The sequence below is a fragment of the Lissotriton vulgaris genome, chromosome 5 (assembly GCF_964263255.1).
Source record: "Lissotriton vulgaris chromosome 5, aLisVul1.2, whole genome shotgun sequence".
Taxonomy (NCBI): domain Eukaryota; kingdom Metazoa; phylum Chordata; class Amphibia; order Caudata; family Salamandridae; genus Lissotriton; species Lissotriton vulgaris.
In genome coordinates, this window is record NC_141693.1 from 1,291,568,816 (window position 1) to 1,291,587,943 (window position 19,128).

General features: G+C 49.7%; 1 protein-coding gene across 1 annotated transcript in view; it reads right to left on the minus strand.

Annotated features, from left to right (window-relative positions):
• Window positions 1-18,278, minus strand: part of TMEM167B (transmembrane protein 167B) — an 86,259-nt gene extending 67,981 nt beyond the window's left edge. Inside the window, exon 1 of the mRNA XM_086923182.1 lies at window positions 18,043-18,278. Coding sequence (XP_086779308.1) covers window positions 18,043-18,052 — 10 coding nt within the window. The 5' untranslated portion in view covers window positions 18,053-18,278. The remainder of the gene's footprint in view (window positions 1-18,042) is intronic.
• Window positions 18,279-19,128: the final 850 nt, after the last annotated feature.

Below are 19,128 nucleotides of genomic sequence, written 5' to 3' on the forward strand. Positions count from 1 at the left end.
CAGTGGCGCAAAACGGCTACTAGATGGCAGTGGTCGCCTACCATTGAAACTTCTGTAGCCTCTGCAGCTTTGTCACACTGCAGGCCTTTCTCAGCTCCTACATAGGGGCCAAATACCTGTCTCGTCTGCGCTCTGCTATGCAGCGCTGGTGTGTATGGGGGAGCGCTAAGGCCTTCTTGCTTCTCTTCCTCGCCAGCCCCATTACAAACTGTTCTCGGAGTCCCCCAGTCCATTGCTCACTTTACTGACGGCCCACCACTACACTCGCTGCAGGCCTCGCCGCCACTTTGTTCTCGCGGACGCTTCTACTGCTTTCAATTGCTCCGGTCGTGCTGGGACCACACGGCAGGCTCTGTCTTCCCCGTGGCTGCCGCCAGAGACACGCATGCTGCCGGACTCCACTGCAGGACTGCCCCCTTCACCGCGGTGAGTCTCTGTCCTCTATTTGGGGCCGTGCAGTCTGTCCTCCGGCTGCCACTTGACCACCCCCCTCCTTGCATCAACCGATTCTCTTGGCTCTCCTCTGCCCGGCCGCCGCAGCCTCCCAGCTCACACACTGTACAGGGCGGAGGGAGGGCTGGCTTCAGTTTATGCTGGCTGCTTTGAACGGCTACAGGCTGCCCAATGTCTCCTTTTCTCCACCGCCGCAGCCTCACACGCTGCTCGGGGTGGGGGAGGTTTGCGCTACCCCCAAAGGCTTCTCAGTTCTTTGGGCATTGGGCAGTTTATTTCTCGTTGCGGGGACGGGGTAGTGGTTAGCTACTCCACTGTCTGTCCTCCAACCTTGGGCATCGTCCTTCGCCCCCACGTCCCGCAGCCAGGGCTCACTGGATGAGGGGTAGGCTCCGGCGGATCTCCAGCTGTGTGGGGACACTTTGCACACTCATGTGGCACCTCATGCCCGGCGAGTCTTCGCGGCCGATGAGGGTGGGCTCCGCTTGGCCTGCACTTTCTCCTCTGTGCTTCACGCGGGCCGGTACATGAGGTGCGGGGTAGGATCCCGGTCACCTCCTAATCTACATACAGGCCCGGAGCTAGTCACACGACCCGCGGGTCTCCCGGCAGCCGGCGCTGTTCACAGGGGGGAGGGGGGGCGGCGATACCACCCGGCACGCACGGGCGCAGCCCCCTCTTCGCCAATGTGGTATTTGGGCCCGATGCCCGCATACTAATAAATGAGGTGACGCAGACACACTTAGTTGGGTTGGATAACTGGCCCAGGGCACATGCGCTCGGCCCCTTTTATTGTCAGGGTCATCTGACTGATGATTCCTGTGGTGGGTGGGTGTTCAGTGTGTGTTACAAACATACTGGAACACTAGAACGTATCCAGCACAACACTACACACGCTGGGCAAAGAACTGCATTCCTGCAGCAGGCAAGAGTCACCAGTCCACCTGAACTATGTACTCTAGAGGCCCTACGGGCTTGTATTTAACACTGGGTTCAGAGCGCAGCAGACCCACTGCAGGCCACAAGAGAAAATTATAGCTAAAAATCATCAGAATTTGAAAGCTGTCACAAGAGTGGACCCTGCTAGCAAAAATAAGCAGCAACACTGGGAGAGGAATGGGGCAAGGAGCAATGCTGCAGGAGTTGTGCGGCCGAAATCTGGAAAAAAATATCTTGAGTTGTACTCTTAGCGGTATCTACAAATCTGCCGATTAGAAGATAAATTCATGTTTGTGTCTTTATGCCCTCTGAGCGGCAGCTCCAATCAACTCACAAAACGGCAATGGTAAACATAATGCAGCACAAACTTGAGCCACAAAGCCAGCCTTAAATCTTAGCTTCATCCTGTTTTGTATGACGATTCGTATTGGAATGGTCACTGCCTAGCTGAAAATATAACATAGTAACAAATAATCAAACAAAAGAGATTCTAACACACACATCAGGAACCCTTCATCAAACAGAAAACATCAAACAAGCTGATGACAGGTAAAGAAAAAAAAGAAAAACAAGAGGAGCATATGGGTCGGGTCCTGGGGCTGAAGGTTTACATACACAATGGGAGGGAGGGTGAGCAGTGGGAAGAAGGCACGCAAGCACGTCCGCTTGCTCCCGCAGGCAAAACGCCTTGGGAGTTAACATAACAGATAGTAACCTGACCCACGAAGAATTCAGCTGCCACCCTGCGTGCCGCTGCTCACTCCTGCAGGCAAAATGCAGTGGGAGGGAACATTACAAAAGAGGTAGGACATGCACCCTCCTTTACCCATTTGCGTGCTTTCATTAGTGAAAGGCACACGCAAAAGCCAATCAAATGTGTGGGAGGAGTCAGACCCAAGTCAGACACAAGAAGCCTCGCAGAGCAGCGCTGGCACGCTGCTAAACCTAAAACATTTTGAAATAAACACAGTGCATCTTGGCATATCTATTTACTTGACGTATCATAATGAAAATTATTTAAAGCTGGATTGTAACACAGTCTATTTCGAAAATCTCTGATTCCACATCCATTCCACCACCAATCACTGAGTCTCGTAACACAAAAGTATCTAGCTGGTCATCATGCACAACACAAACACTTCCCACAGAGGTTCAAAATAAAGATCACACACATCCACACAGTGCAGAGTGCTGCCCGCGTGGTTAAGCACGTTGGCGCCCCAGACAGGAGTGCTAAACGTGACACAAATGCTGTAATATAATACAAAGAGTAAGACAACAAAGCAAGGGACCCTGAACGTGACAAACCTCTGCAAGTAAACATGAAAAAGAAGCCCCACTATGAAGTTATAAGACAGAGACCTGTGTAACAAACTGCGTCAACCCCACTGCCCCTATACATGAAAGGACCCCAGCTACCAGAAAAATGGGAAGAACTCTTCACTGTGGGTGCACATTATAGGAATGCCTGCAAGAAGTAAAATGACAGGAACCTGCACTGAAAGGAATGTGTAAGTGGCCCTCTTCTCATCAACATACAGAAACTTGGAGCAAATATTGCATATGCTCCCCACCACCAATGGACACTGACAGGCAGCTCTGCCAAGTACCATGCATCAGACGTTAGACTAACATATTTCAGTGTGGTGATCTGCATCACCGCACTGAAATGCAAAGTCACGCATTAAGGCGCTTCAGCTGTCAAGCTGGGAGTGCTGCTATAATTATAAAGCATTGTTAGAAACGGGACCCTGGCTGGCCAAGGCTCACGCCAAAGTCAGTCAGGGATCACCACTTCTAAGTCAGGGCAAGGGAGTCACACGCCAAGGTAACCCCTGCTCACCCTCTAGGTAACGTGGCGCGAGCAGCAAGGCTAAACCTGGAGGCGGTATGAGTTAAGTATTTGCGCACGCACCCCAGCAACAAAACCCAAGGCCCACCACAAAGGAAACTCCACACAAGGTTATATAAAAAATAGCCTTTGTATTATAATAAAAACACATTAGATAACACACAAACTTTACAATGTGCCAGAGGCACAGGCAGAATTTAAAAATAACTTTTGCGCAAGAATCACATCAACAATAAATTACAATGCGCAGGGTGCACATAGCACAACACTCGAAATGTCCCTCAGGCCAACTGGCCTCGAAAGGGGCTGAATGCCCTGAGTCTCAGTGTCAGGGGGTCTACGCAGGCAGCACAGAACACAAAGCCTAAACGTAGCAACTGTCCACTAAGTGCTGTACAGTTGTTAAACAGAACTGGGCAAACGTTGGAGCCAGGTGGGCTCAAGAACACTGGTGGGGATACACAGCGTGGGAGCCTCGGGGCTACAACCAACGAACTGGGCCCCCCAAGAGCCTCTCAGGGCTCTGCGAAGGAAGGGCACCTTGAGCCTCTCAGGGCTCGCAAATCACATGAGGCACTATAGAGCTTCAGCGCACTAAATCAATAAAATGCCCCCTCGAGCCTCGGGGCTCGTAAATACAGATGCGGCCACGTTTGAGTCCCTCACGGGGACTCTAAATGCACAAAATGCCGCCAGAGCCTCGGGGCTCAAACAACTGCCACGGATCGTTGGAGCGGCCCTCTGCCAACTGGGGCCGCTAGGGAAACAAGCGAGGAATGGCCAATGCCCCACGAGCCTCTGGGCTCAAACACAACGAGGGCCTCGCTCGGCCCGCACACGGAAGGGGAGGGGCAGGCACCGCCAATGTGCCCCGACGCCTCCTCCCTTCCCTCCACTCACCGGCTGTCTCGCTGGGGCGGCACGGGGCTCCTCTCTCCTCGGGGAGCCTCGGCAGGACGCGGCAGGCGGCTTCCTGTCTCCCGCCTGGCCTCGTCCCTCGGTAATCCGCCTGGCTTCCTCTGGGGACGCCAATAGCAGCGCGGCCCTGGGGATCAGGAGGCGGGACTTCCGGGTCGCACTAGGCAGCGGCCCGGCAACGGTTGTCGATGATCCTGGGCTGCGGCGGTGATTACGGGGCAATGCCGGGTGGGCACTGGCTCGTAAATACTAAAAACAGCACGGCACTGCCGGGTGGGCACCGGCTTTAAATTAAAAGATAAAGCGAGGTGGACACTCGCTCGCCAAAAATCGGCAAATCCAAACGGGCAGATGCCGGGTGGGCACCGGCTGTACAACGAGCGCTCCCCAGCGCTCGGGAACAAGGGAAAGCGCTCTCAAGCGCCAAGAGAAGTGCGCCCAGCGCTACAAGGAAAATAAAGCGCGCCTAGCGCTATAAATCAAAATAAGAGCGCTTCCAGGCACAGCAAAGCTCCAGCAAGGTCTGGAGGCAGGCAGAGGGGCAAGGCAGGGCCAGAGCCAGCACACTGGGTCTCCAGGCAGGGAGACCAGCCAAGTGGCGGTCCTCCTGGCCCCAGCAGCAGCAGCCCCCTCTGGCAAGGATCCACAAGCAGAACCAAGGACAAATTGTATGGGGACACAGCCCCTTCTTATACAGTAAATTCCCTTTGTCTCAGGGTGCAGGGTGGCGGAAAAACCAGTTGCAGCTGGTTTTGAAGTACTCTGTTTACCTCAACCACCCTCTCTATTCACTGGCAGGGCTAGGGTCATCAGTCGCACTACAGGGGGTGGAGCCAGCATTGTGTGGGGAAAGTCCAGGCCCATCAGGGACCAGGTGCACTCCTCCCAAGCCATCAACATGCTAATCTCACACTCACCACCGGGCAGACCCATCCAGCCTTCCTGGAGCCAGGCTCACCAGCCAGCTCCAGCCAATCACACTGCAGGCATATTTTACATTAATCTGCCAAGTCCTAGAAATGGCATTTCTACACATGACACACACATACCACATACACCATTGCGAAGCATTCATTCCCACGAACTCGCACATACCAAATTCGAGCATGCACTCCCCACGCATCAGGAACTACTAGGGACACAGACATTCCCCATGCATCCCTATGGGAGAGCAGGCCAGCCTAACTACGTGCACGCACTTTACTCTGGGACACAGAGAAAAAGTGCGCACAGACCAGAAAATCATCCACACAGATCACAGATTAAAAGCAAAAAGATTAGGGGTGAACCTGCCTTAAGGGCCAAGTCCAACAAGCATCATACAAGCTGCAGTGGCAGCCGTTGTGTGCGCTGCTGCTGGCAGGCTTGGGGGCTCTGGCTCAGCTATAGCTCAGTTCAGCTACTCAGAGAGTGGGCTACAATGCTAAAAAGTTACAAGTACACTGATGCGCCTCGATATCCCCGACGTCAGAGGAGGACAGGCCAGCGCCCAATAGCTACCTAGTGTCTAGACTGGCAAGTGACTTTAGGCAGGTTTGGCTCTTGCGGCGGGAGCGGGTGAGCCGCCACGCAGTTGAGTTCAAAGATAGCTGCTAGAACAATCATGAGCCTATCCCCATGGCTGGCTGCGGCAAACCATAATGACTTACTTTTGGTAGAGCTTGTATGCCTGCGGCATCCGGCGGCTGCTACCGGACCCGATCCCACTGGTGCCATCATGGCTACATGTGCACAATCAGGGCTGAGAAGCAGAATCATTGTTGCAGAACTTAGCCAGGCAGTCCACGGTAGTCAGCAGAGTCATTGCTTATGGCCAGCCAATGTTGTTGTCAGTGTTCCGAATCAGGTCAATGTTTATTTTAGATTGATATCACCTCATGGCCTGTGTTCCGCTGCGCCTCGTGTGTCTCTCTGTGGAGCTTTGGGAGAGCCGGTCTCTGTAGGGGTTTGTGGCCTGCTTTATTTCTTGGTAATGGAGCCACAACCCCCCCCCAAATCCCCCCTCTACCCCCCACCCAGTTCTTGACAGCAGCAGGTCTCTCTTCCGCACAAGCAGAGGGGAAAAAAGTCAGACGCAGCACATGAAGGTGGATTCTTCACTTAATTCAGAAACCCTCAGTCTGCCTGGCAAGATCAGTTAGCACAGCAAACCCCCTCCCATAGGGAACAAATATTTATTAGAGCGTCTTGTTAAATAGCGTAGGCTGTGTCGGTTTTATTCAAGGCGCCCAATTAAATGGCTACTTTTGATTTATCTTCTTAAAATGCAACGAATGGAAAAGGACAGTGCAAACATAGGTGAACTGCCCACCCAGTTGTATGTGTAAAGTGTGGATCATGTCAAACACAGTGCCTTCCCATAAATTATCAATCAATCACTGCATTTATAAAGCGTGCTACAAGGCGCTGGGAGGGGGAGCCGCTACTGATCGAAGAGCCAGGTCTTGAGGAGTTTTCTGAAGGCCAGCAGGTCCCGAGTCTGCCGTAGGCTGGTGGGGAGAGCGTTCCAGGTCTTGGCGGCGAGGTAGGAGAAGGATCTGCCGCTGGCTGTGGCTTTACGGATACGAGGAACTGTGGCGAGGGCGAGGTTGGCTGAGTGGAGGTTACGGGTGGGGGTGTGGATGCTGAATCGGTTGTTGAGGTATGTGGGTCCGGTGTTGTGTAGGGCCTTCTCTTGAATTCCTGCGTCATGGAGGCGTGCTGATAGGGTGCCGTGACAGACTGTGTCAAAGGCTGCTGATAGGTCCAGGAGGATGAGGACGGCTGTTTCTCCTTTGTCCATCAGGATCCTGATGTCGTCAGTGGTGGCGATGAGGGCGATCTCAGTGCTGTGGTTGATGCGCAAGCCGAATTGGGAGGGGTCCAGGATGTCGTTGTCTTCGAGGTAGCGGGTTAGCTGTTCGTTGACAATCTTCTCTCACTTTTGCCGGGAACGGAGCAGGGAGATGGGCCGGAAGTTCTTCAGGTCGTTGGGGTCTGCCTTGGGCTTCTTCAGAAGGGCCTTGATCTCGGCGTGCTTCCAGGAAGGTTGCAGTCTCGAAAGAACTGTTGATTGTTTTCCGTAGGTGGGGCGCGATGGTTGTGCTAGCTTTGTTTAAGACGTGGTGGGGGCAGGGGGCAGAAGGGGATCCGGAGTGGATGGAGTTCATGGTTTTGATGGTGTCTTCGTCGCTGACGTTGGACCAGGCGGTTAGGCGACTGGTGCGAGTGGTGATCGTAGGGGTGGTGGACTGGGTGGTGGACTCAGTGGTGGGTGCGGGGTGTCGGAGTTGAAGCGGGCGTGGATGTCGGTGATCTTGCTGTGAAAGAAGGTGGCCAGGGAGTCGCACAGGTCTTGTGATGGTGAGATGTCGTTGGTGTTGGAGCTGGGGTTGGAGAGTTCTTTCACGATGCTGAAGAGCTCTTTGGTGTTGTGTGCGTTGTTGTCTAAGCGGTCCTTGAAGGTGGTCCTCTTGGCGGTCCTGATGAGTTGGTGGTGTCTGCGGGTGGCGCTCTTGTGGGCTGTGTGGCTGTCTGGTGTTCGGTCGTGGAGCCATTTCTTCTCCAGCTTCCGACAGGTGTGCTTGGAGATCCAGAGGTCTTCAGCGAATCAGGCTGCTTTCTTGTTGGTGTGGTTGATTGTGAAGGTCTTGAGAGGGGCGGGGGTGTTTGCGCAGTCGTTGATCCATTGTTTGAGGTTGGTCGCGGCGGTGTCTGGGTCGGCGGGTGGTCTCAGGGCGAGGGTGGTAGTCAGTTGGTCCTTGGTGACCTTGCCCCAGCAACGGCGTGGCAGCTGTTGGGTGCGGTGGTGTGTGGTGGGTTTCCTGAAGGTGAAGTGGACGCATCTGTGGTCGGTCCAGTGGGGGTCGGTGGTATGGTTGAAGGAGACGTGAGGGCTTGTGGAGAAGATGGGGTCAAGCGTATGTCCCGCGGCTTGGGTGGGTGTTGTCACGAGCTGTTTGAGTCCGAGGTTGTCGATCAGGGCGGTGGAGTTGGCGTCGTCGTTGTTCTCAAAGTGGAACTTCAATTCCCCGAGGAGGATGTAGTCCGTGGAAGCAAGGACATGGGTGCTGACGAGGTCAGCGATGGTGTCGCTGAACTGTGGATGGGGTCCGGGAGGTCTCTATAGACGAGTGTTCCTCAGAGGGTGGGGTTGGGGTCGTTGTGGATATGGAAGTGCATGTGCTCGGCAAAGGTATGTATATGTATGTATAAACCATTTTATAGCGCGCTCCGTTACTTGAGAGTATCCTGGCGTGAGTACGGGGAGAGGTAGACAGTAAAACAGCGAAAACTCATCTTAGATTGCACTCTTGAACAAATGTGTTTTCAGGTGTTTTTTGAATGCAGCCACTGTTGACGTAGAGCGCAGAGGGAGAGCGTTCCAGGCCCGAGCCACGATCACTGAGGTCGATTGGCCACCGAGTCTAGCTCGTCTGAAACGGGGAAGGGACAATTTGAACAGAGTGGAAGATCTGAGGGTGCGTACAGGGGCATAACTGGTAAATCTCTTCCTCAAATACAGGGGGCCTTGATTGTGAGTTGCACGAAACGCAAGCACCAGAGATTTAAACAGGATGCGCTGTGCAACCGGAAGCCAGTGGAGCGTGCGCATTTCAGCGCGGACGCTCTTCCATCTAGGGATGTTAAGTAATAGACGGACAGCCGCATTCTGGATGATTTGCAGGCGTTTCACCAAATAGGCCGGAATGCCACTGAACAGTGCATTCGCATAATCCAATCTTGCCAGTATGAGCGCCCGAGCAATCGTCTCCTTAGCATCCCTAGGGAGCAAGGGGAAAAATTTGCGGAGCATTCTCAGGGTGGCAAAGCAGGTGCCTGTAAGCTTTTTAATATGGTCTTCGAATCTGAGATCCTCTGAGAACCAGATGCCAAGGTTTTTGGCAGGTCTCCCCATCTCTTTCGGGCTGGGAATGTTGGGAGGCCACAGTGTGTTCTTGAACGAGGTGGGGAAGGAACCATAAAAAAGCACTTCAGATTTGTCCTCGTTGCACTTCAGCTGGGCCTGCGTTAGCCAGCGAAATACAGAGGACAAACACAGATGGACTGCCGACGTATCCAGATTATCGTCTGGCCAGGTGAACAGCCCCAAACTGTTCCGCTAGATAAACCAGGGGGGTGATGTAAACATTGAACAGTAAGGGGCTAAGAGTGGACCCCTGCGGGACCCCTGTAAGTAATGGTTTAGGCTCAGAGGCGTGGGGAGGCATCCAGACCTGCTGGGTCCTGTCAGACAGAAAAGAGGATAGCCAGTCTAGAACAACCCCCCCAATACCAATGGCAGACAGCCGGCCGAGGAGGAGCTCATAAGGGACGGTATTGAACGCGGCAGAGAGGTCCAATAAAATTAGGACCGCTCTGCCACCTCCGTCTAGGCAGTCCCGAATTGCCTCGGTCATCTCCACCAGCGCCGTCTCGGTGCTGTATGCAGCCCTGAAGCCCGATTGAGCAGGGTGGAGGGCATTGGAGGCTTCAACAAAGCTCTCCAGTTGTTGAAGAACCACCTTCTCACAGATTTTCGTGAGTGCCGGTAAAAGGGAAATGGGACGGTAGTTCCCGGGAACCGTCACATCCAGTCCCGGTTTTTTCAGAAGCGGCAGAAGTTTGGCCTGCTTCCAAACTAGAGGCACCTCGCCTGCGGCTAGGGAGAGATTCACTATCTGCGTGATCTCCGCGCAGACTATTTCCGCCACCTCCGAAAGCACTCGGGATGGGCACGGATCGGCTGGGGATCCGGATTTCAGGGACTGGAGGAGAGGGAGAACAGCACACTCCGCAATTGGTGCGAAGTTCATAAGCTGCTGTCCCGGGCATGGACCCAATGAAGGACACAAGTCAGCTGCTAAGCAGTCGTCGGGAAGAGCCGCTAGAAGGTCCTGCTGAATCCTCGCTATTTTAGTGATAAAGAAGGTGGACAACTCCTCGCACCATTGCGCAGAGGACGGCAGGGAAACAGCATCAGCAACAGGTGACACAAAGCTTTTAACAATAGCGAAGATCTCTCTGCTGTTGTTATCTGCTTTAGCGATGCGCCCTGCATAATAGTTCCCCTTAGCTACCTTGATGGCTGCATAATAGTCTTTTTGGGCGAGCCGTAGAGCGGACTTGGCCTCAGCGCTATATCCACATCTCCACGCTCGTTCAAGTTTTTTGCACCCCAATTTTATCTCCCTCAGTTCAGCGGAGAACCAAGGTTGAGAGGGAGAGCGTCTAGCTCTAGTTAGCGTGGTATGCTTAGTAGAGGCAGTCACCGCCTGCCGTACCCACTCATTGAACTCGCAGACCGCATCGTCCAGAAGCGTCTTAGATTTTGGGTGGGTTCTGGACAAGGCCTGTCTGAACGTGGGCAGGTTGATTGTAAAGATGAGGCGGAGGCAGGAAATAGTAGTTTGGGATTTATTCAGAAGAAGAGAGCCGTCCAGCATGAAGGGAAGACACAGCAGCTGCAACTGCCAAACAGGGAACACTGGGGAGGAATGCTCAGTACAGGAAAACCCCATAGGTGACATCATAGAGTTCAGTGATGAAATAACAGGCATTACACAATACAGATCACCACACACCTCCCCTCTTTAAAAAAAACAAAAAAAACAGAGTGAAACTACAGTGAAAAGTAAATCAGATATAATCACGAAACTTGTTAGGCCTAACAGTCATTCTTGAGCTTTTCCTTAACCCATTGTCAACATTGACATTGGGTGAAGGAGCAGTTGCACGTGAAGGATCTTTAGCAACACGAGAAGTGCTCCACCAATTGCCATTTGACAGCATTCTTGCGAACTTCCACAACTTGCTGAGAATCAAGAAACTTTGAAAAGCCCTTTTTAACAATGACAGGATTCTTAATCCTGACCCAATCGCCAGCACGAATACTGTGAAAAGACTTCTTACCTAGTTCCACATTGCAAGGCAGAGAGCTGGAAGACTTTTTGTTGGCACAATCCCACACCTCTTCCAAATCACAACCCTTGTGGAGACTTTTGACCATCCAAAAGGGGAAAGCCTGGGAACAGGCTTTCCTTCCTCTCATCAGTTCAAAAGGGGAAAAGCCCGTAGCAACATGTGGAGAAATCCTACAAGACCAAATAAGATCTTTTACAGTTATTGGACCTGAAGGCAGACTGCACACATTCAACAATAACTCTATTAAACCTCTCGGTTTTGCCATTGCTCTGGGGATGGTACAAAGGAGTTCTGGTATGTTTAATACAGCAATTATTCAAGAAAACACCCATTTCCTTAGAAATGAATTGAACCCCATTGTCAGTGAGAATTTCTTCCGGACAACCCTCCCTCAGGAAGATTTTGCTCAAGCAATCAATAACACTCTTAGAATTGGGAACATTGATAGGTTCAACTTCGACCCACCTAGAGAGGTGATCAACAAGGACCAAGAAGTATTTGGAAGTATTGGGAAGAACATGAAATGGACCCAGGAAATCCAGACCAATTTTTTGCCAAGCTCTAACGGGTGGGGGAACAACAGAATCACAAACACCTTCCAAAATAAGGACTTTATCACTGGTGTTGCAGCGTGTAGAGTTTGATAGCATCCACAATTTGATTGTCCATTCTTGGCCACCAGAAATTCGATCTGACATTTCTCTTGGTAATGGTGGCTCCTAGATGTCCAGAATGGGCATCAGCAATAATCTTCTCTCGGTAAACAAAAGGGGGAATAAATTTATCACCCCTAACAATTTTGCCATTTTCCAAAGAAAGTTCTGAATTAATTTTCCAATATATCTGAAGTTCGGGAGAAAGAGATTTTTCCTTGGGCCAACCTTTTTGTATGAAGGAAATTACATCCTTAAGTACAGCATCATTCTCAACAGCTTTGACCCAATCACTTTCAGCGAAAGAAATGGAATTTTGGGAAATGTTGGCTACAAAACATTCCTCAATCTCAGTTTCCCACCCATTTTCGTCAGGTTCTTGTATGGGTAACCTGGACAAACAGTCTGCACGTTTGTTTTTACCCCCCAGGAATGTAGATAACTTTGAAGTTGAATTCTAACAATTTAGTAGAAAGTCTAGCCAATCGTGCGGTTGTACGTTTGATATTTCTACCTGACAGAATGTCGACAAGAGGTCGATGGTCGGTTTGAAGAACAAATGGTCTACCCCATAAGTAAGATTTGAATTTCTCAACGCTCCAAGCGCAAGCCAGCAGTTCTTTTTCAATGACCGAATATTTTCTTTCAACAGGACAGAGAGTCCTGGAGGCAAACCCCACGGTAAATTCTTTACCATAAGCCAATTGTGAGAGGACAGCTCCTAAGCCATATTCACAGGCATCAACAGTGACAACAGTTTCTCTATTCCCATTGAAAGGCTGAAGGGCAGGAGCTTTAGTGATATGTTCTTTTATGAGCTGAAAGCCCTTTTCACACTCATCAGACCAGCTGAAGGTGGCACCCTTTTTCAGTAAAAGTCTAAAACATTCAGTGGTCTTGGCGTAATCTCTCATGAATTTTGAGTAGAACTCACAAAGACCGAGAAAGGACAAAAGTTGTTCTTTGTTAGAAGGGGCGGGAGCCTCAATAATACTCTTGACTAGGCCTGGTCTGGGCTTGATGCCACACTCAGAAATGGTATGACCAAGATATTCTACCTCTCTGGTTTTGAATACGCACTTACTCTTTTGTAGAGTTACACCCCTTCGTTCCAGGATGTTAAAAACTTGGTCAATGACTAAGTTATGCTCGTTCTCAGTTTGAGTAAAAATAAGAATGTCATCCTGGAAGACGACTACATTAGAGAGTTCCTCAAACATTTCGGACATGATTCGCTGGAAGACAGCGGCGGCAGAAGCCAACCCAAAAGGAAGGCGACGAAATTGGAAAAGCCCATCAGGAGTTACGAAAGCGGTGAGGTGTGGTGAGAGAGGATGCAATTCAATCTGGTGGTAGGCCGCTTTTAAATCAAGTTTGGAAAACCAAGTAGATGAGCCTACTTTTGCTATCAAATCCTCAATGCGAGGAAGGGGAAAGCCATCGACCCAGATAGCTTCATTAAGACTGCGTAAATCCACACACATCCTAAGATCACCAGACCTTTTCCTGGCAAGTACAATGGGAGAAAGCCATAATGTTGATTCTACTTTTTCAATAATTTCTTGTTCGCATAGTGATTTTAGGTGTTTGGACAAATCTTCTCTAATACTGAGTGGGACATTTCTGAGTTTGTGTTTAACCGGGGTAATACCATCTTTGACCTTGATAAAATGTTGGAAATTAGTGATCTTACCAAGGCGATCTTCAAAGATTTTTTCATATTTGCGCTCCCAGAATTCGCCATTCAAAATGTTGCATACAGGGACAGAAGATGAAGAACAGGGAAGATTGCACCCTTCAATAAATACAGGGTTGGGTAAACCAGGTTTAATGGTAACACCAAATTCTGCCTGATGTATGAGACCTAGAACATTGATGCCTCACTTGGCAACATAAACCTTCCCTTTAATAGATTTGCCAAAGATGGAAATTTCAGCCCAGAAATAACCTAAAAGGTTAATTCTGCTTCCTTCAAAGGCCACAGAAAGAACATCAGGGGGAAGTAAATACTTATCTTGCCAGAAATGAGAATATTTTTCATGGGAAACAATAGTGATGCGAGCACCCGTGTCTACAAGTAGTTGGACATGATGTTTTTCAATGATAGCGCCAACTTCAGGATCAGGAACAAGAAAAGTACGACTAACAATGTCATTCATTGTCTTTCACCACAACTACATACTCCTGATTAGTTACATCACATTCTGAATATTCAGTTGAATGCTCAAGAGAATTTAAAATCAGGGGAGGAATCATTCTCATTCATGACACAACGCACACTACCTCTTCTACCTCTCATACAGACCCTTGAGAAATGACCATTTTTGCCACATTGACTGCATTGTTCTTTGGCGGCAGGACAATTTTTGAAATTGGAAACATGGTAAGAGGAACCACATCTAAAACAAAAAGTACTTTGACTGAATTGTCTATTAGGCATAAAGGGTCTTCTAGTACTGGTGTTTCCCATTCTTCTGAAATAACCACGAGAGTCACGAGGAATGAAATTAGAAGGCTTAGTAGGAGCAGGCGTTTTAGTGGAAACAGCACTAGAAATAGAAGTATTGGAGAGAGAAACTTCTAATTGTTTGGAATCTTCCAAGGATGTTTCAATACTTTTGGCTATGTCAATAGCCTTATCTAGAGAAGGGTCTTTGCAGGATAGTAGTTTCCCTTGGATTTGTTTACAGGAACAGCGAGCAACAAGTTGATCCCTAATAAGTTGAGAGGTGAAGTTGTCAAATTCGCATTTAGAAGCAAGTATTTTTAAGGCAGTAACAAAAGTGTCAATACTTTCTTCGGGTTTTTGAGCTCTGGTGAAAAATTTATAACGATGTACGACCATGTTTTTAGTCTTAACAAAGTACTTGTCCAATTTAGCTATAGCTATGTCGAATTCATCTGGAGCTTCACCAGTAGGTGGAACATAGGGAGGAAGGTGGCCAAAAACGTTCTGCCCCTCCACACCAAGATGATAATACATTAGACTCTTTTTTCTTTCTGCACGATACCTGAGACCATCGATTGCACCTAAGTAGGCCATGAAAGATCTCAACCAAAGCTTCCATTCAAGAGGGGGATCTCCAGGAGTCTGAAGAAATGGAGCAGGAGGAGATACGTTTTGCATTGTAAGATCTTCTATTTTTCCCTTTGGATTAAAAGGTTTAAGTTCAATGAAGCGAACAAAACAAAAAAAAAATATTTAAAGAAAAAGAGTAACTATTGTAAATACGGTAGCATAAATGTGTTAGTAATCTTTTGCCAAGTGCAAGATGCGTGCAGATGCTGTGCACATCAGTGTGCAGAAGCTGTGCACATCAGCGTGTAGATGCTGTGCACGTCAGCGTGTCGCGTGCAGATGCTGTGCACATCAGCGTGCAGAAGCTGTGCACATCAGCGTGTAAGCGTTGATATAGTAAACGTTGATATGGTAAGTATAGGCTGTGCGCATCAGCGCGAGAAGTAGTTTTTTTTTTTTTTAAATAGGAGCGTAAGAAGAAAGAAATTGTTTGCTGTGTGCTTGTTCCGCTGTGTGCTTGAGCTGTGCACATCAGCGTAGTGAATAAATAAGGCGAAATATCAAAGGCTGTGTGCATCAGCGAAAGCAAAAGCTTGATGACTGATTGGCTGTGCACGGTAGAGATAATGAAGACTTGATTGCGGCGATTGAAGTCTTAGTGACGTATGGAAGCTGAAAAGCACAGCAAATACAATGAGGACTAGAGTAGAACAGACGAAGCCTTTGTGACGTGAAGACGTTGAAGGTCAGGAAGAACGTCGTGGTGACGCGGTGACTGGCAAAGAAGAGGAGCGTCTTGACGTGCAGGTTGTTATGGAGACCAGGATGCGTGATGCGTGATGGCGCTTGGTGAGGTGAGTAGGAAGTTCTACTACGTCATCATTCTGAAGCGCAGCTTGAAGGGGGAAGAACAAGCGGTGAAGGCACACGCAGCGCTGGCAGAGCAGGAGTGAAGGTAAAAAGGTCTTAAAAAAGACGGTAGAAAAGTATTGTAGAAATCAGCTGGTAGAAGTAAGGTGGGTTGGCGCAGGAAATGAAGCTGATAACACGCAGCCGAGTAACACGCAGCTTGGTGGTGCGCTTGGTAGCACGCAGGGAAGCTTGATTTGCAGAAATGGTAGCGGGGCAAGTTAAAAAGAAAAGAGTCTTGCGGCTGCGACGGCTCTCAATGGGTACAGCGCGTAAAAATATTTGTAAAAGTACTCACATGAAAGTGGATCGTGAATAGAGAAAATGTCCTGAAATTTAAAACGCTTCGCTTGAAGACGTTGTTCTGTAAGTTGAAACGACAGCTGAAGAACAGCTGACCATCCTCAGTCGCCAATGTAAAGATGAGGCGGAGGCAGGAAATAGTAGTTTGGGATTTATTCAGAAGAAGAGAGCCGTCCAGCATGAAGGGAAGACACAGCAGCTGCAACTGCCAAACAGGGAACACTGGGGAGGAATGCTCAGTACATGAAAACCCCATAGGTGACATCATAGAGTTCAGTGATGAAATGATAACAGGCATTGCACAATACAGATCACCACATTGATCTTTTGAGGATGACAAATGGGAGGTGGGAGACTAGGTTCTGCCCTCTCCCAGATAAACCTGACCAGATCATGGTCGGACCAGGTTGTTTTTTCAACGATCACAGACTGAATGGGGAAGTTGGAGCAAACCAGATCGAGCAGATGACCACCCGCATACGTCGGAGCGGTCACCCATTGTTTGAGCTGAGCAAGCTCGAGAATATCCCCAAGCCTACGGGCTTCAGGGGATTCAGGAACATCCATATGAATATTTAAGTCACCGACCAAAGGTGAGTGTGTGGTCGGTGTTGGTCGAGATTCTGATGTTGTCTTTGTGGATGATGTCGATTCCTCCTCCTACTCCGTTGGCGCAGTCTCTGCAGGAGATCTTGTAGCCCTGGGGGATGGCTATAGCAATGTCCGGTGCTGAGGTGGCGTTTAGCCAGGTCTCCGTCAGGAATGCGACATCGGGGCGGTGGAGTCTAGGAGGTCCCAGAGTTTGATGGCGTGTTTGCGGACGGAGCGAGTGTTGAGGAGGATGCAGCGGAGGTGGTTGGGTTCAATGGTTGGTGGTTTGGTGGGCTGGATGCTGGTGAATCTGCAGTTCCGGCAGGTGAAGGGCCCTAGGGTGCGCTTCGGGGTAGCCCGGTAGCAGGGGTGGTCTTGTTCGGTGTTGAGTGCGTGGAGGGTGCTAGAGTCGTAGTGCAGTCTGGCATTGCGGGGGACGCGGGGTCCAGGAGTTCTGGCGCTGGGTGCGGTCCAGGCGCAGACGGACTTGCCTTTGGCACGGCTGCCGCGCAGCCTCCATAAGAGGCGAAGTGGGAGGGGGGGGCAGCTGGGAGCGGGCGGCCAATGGGCGAAGGCAGGGGACCAGAAAGGAAAAGGGGGTGGGGCCGCGGGGGACCAGCGGCGGGGAGGGTGGGGCACAGAGGGCAGGGGCGCACAGGGAGCATCCAAGAATATACAACAACAGCAAATAAAACCAAAATACAGTAAAGCTCAATCAAACCAAAATACAGTAACCCACAAAAACCATAGCAGAGCAGGAAAAAGGTATACAGGACCCGGGACACACCAGCGGCGAACCCTCAGCAGGACCGAGGCCCCCGGAGGAGTCGTGCGGGTGACCTGGGGTAAATTACAGTTGCCTGCTTAGCTGTGACCTAAATGCTATCTCCGACTTTCAGGTTTCTAATGCAGCCGTGCTTACTGCTCATGTCGCGGTGAGTAAGAGAGTCACTCAGACGATTATAATGAAGGTCTTTCAGTCTGCTTTATTTATTGTCAGCAATTTTGGCTAGATTCTGATCAATGGAAGTCGTTTACATTTCTAACGCTTTGCAGCAATCAACTTAGTTTCTCATTACTCATATGTGTGTAATTTCTGATATTTATGGGTTTACCCTTGGTTTTGCTAGCGAGACAGTGTCGCTCATAGTCATTGAAATGTGACTCATAATGACTCTAAAATTATGGAAACGTCACACATGACAATCTGAAACCTCGGCAGCAATGTATAGAGCACCCAGGGAATCACTGCAAAAACACTCAGAAAGACATGACAGAAACCCCTCACTTTTCTCCATACTGAATGCATACCACATCGATAATAATCTTGTGCAGTCGCCACTACCAATAAATAGGACAAAGGTCCTACCCTCGATACCAAGTACTGATAGTTAACAGTAGAGACCATCTCCTCCAATGCCAGAAAGCGCAAGATTACTCTCTGTTTTACAGAAAGGGTCACACTGAGACCCAACTAACGAGCCCTCGACCTGCCCCCTCACCGTTGGTCATGGCGGCTCGGTCCCGTGAGCGCCGCCCACCGGACTACAGAGCCGGAATACTGGGCCTCTCGAGCACCTCTCGGTACCAAACTCTCCCACACTTCCGGGTCCAGTTGGCAGGAGGCGGGGCCACGCAAACAGTCTGCCGAACTTCACTACGTCACCCAGGAACGCAACGCCACCTAACCGGTCGAGTTTTTTTTCTCTCGATTTTGACCCAAGAACAACGCAAGCTCGGATTGGATGTGAGCCGCTTTCACCTATTGGCTACTGCAAACCAGTATGCGGAAGCTTACAGAGGCTCTTCAACAATTTTGAGATCATACCACGATCAGTTTTGAAGTTTGAGTGTAACGAACTGACAAGCAATGTTTTACTTTACTCTTTTCGCTAAAAACATATACTGCTGGTCTCGGGCGCAACAATACCTAAAGTTGGAGGAGGTGGGCGGTGTAGGGTTGCCACCTGGACAGTTTTATTTACCGGCATGACCAGTCTCGATTGGTAAACAAAATCACCCTAAGCTGGTATTTTTTTCTTGTGGTGTGTATACTTAACATACCAAACATAAGAAGAAAGCACTCTAAAATTCATTCCAGATGCCGTGACTGATAGTTTAAGTAAACATAGGCAGGCACGCCATGTTAAAAATGAAGAGGTACAATTTTATTTATTTAATGCAATTTTGAATGGGGCTTTGAATCGGGTTAACTGCATGTATGGGCTTTGGAAGTGTGCTGCTGTAGGATTGGACATTTGAAACGTAAATGCACGTTTTTTTCTTACCTTTCAGAAGCATGGAGCATAAGGCAGGCAGAGAGGGTGATGCAAGTGTTAGGCATTGGCCTGGTTGTTGGCAGTGCATGCACCCCCACCCCCCTGTGGCAGCCCGGGATGAAACAGCACCCCCCGTACTTCGCAGTTCTTTAAAAGACGATTCCCTTGTTAATGACGCTTTTGTTGGGTTTCAGCAAATTTCAGTTTCCCTTCGAGAGCCCCTGCATCGCCACTCTTTGTTGGAGGAATTAGCACTTTACACAATAGCAAGCCCTGTCAGCTGAAACCCACGAGGAATCGGGTTTTTGC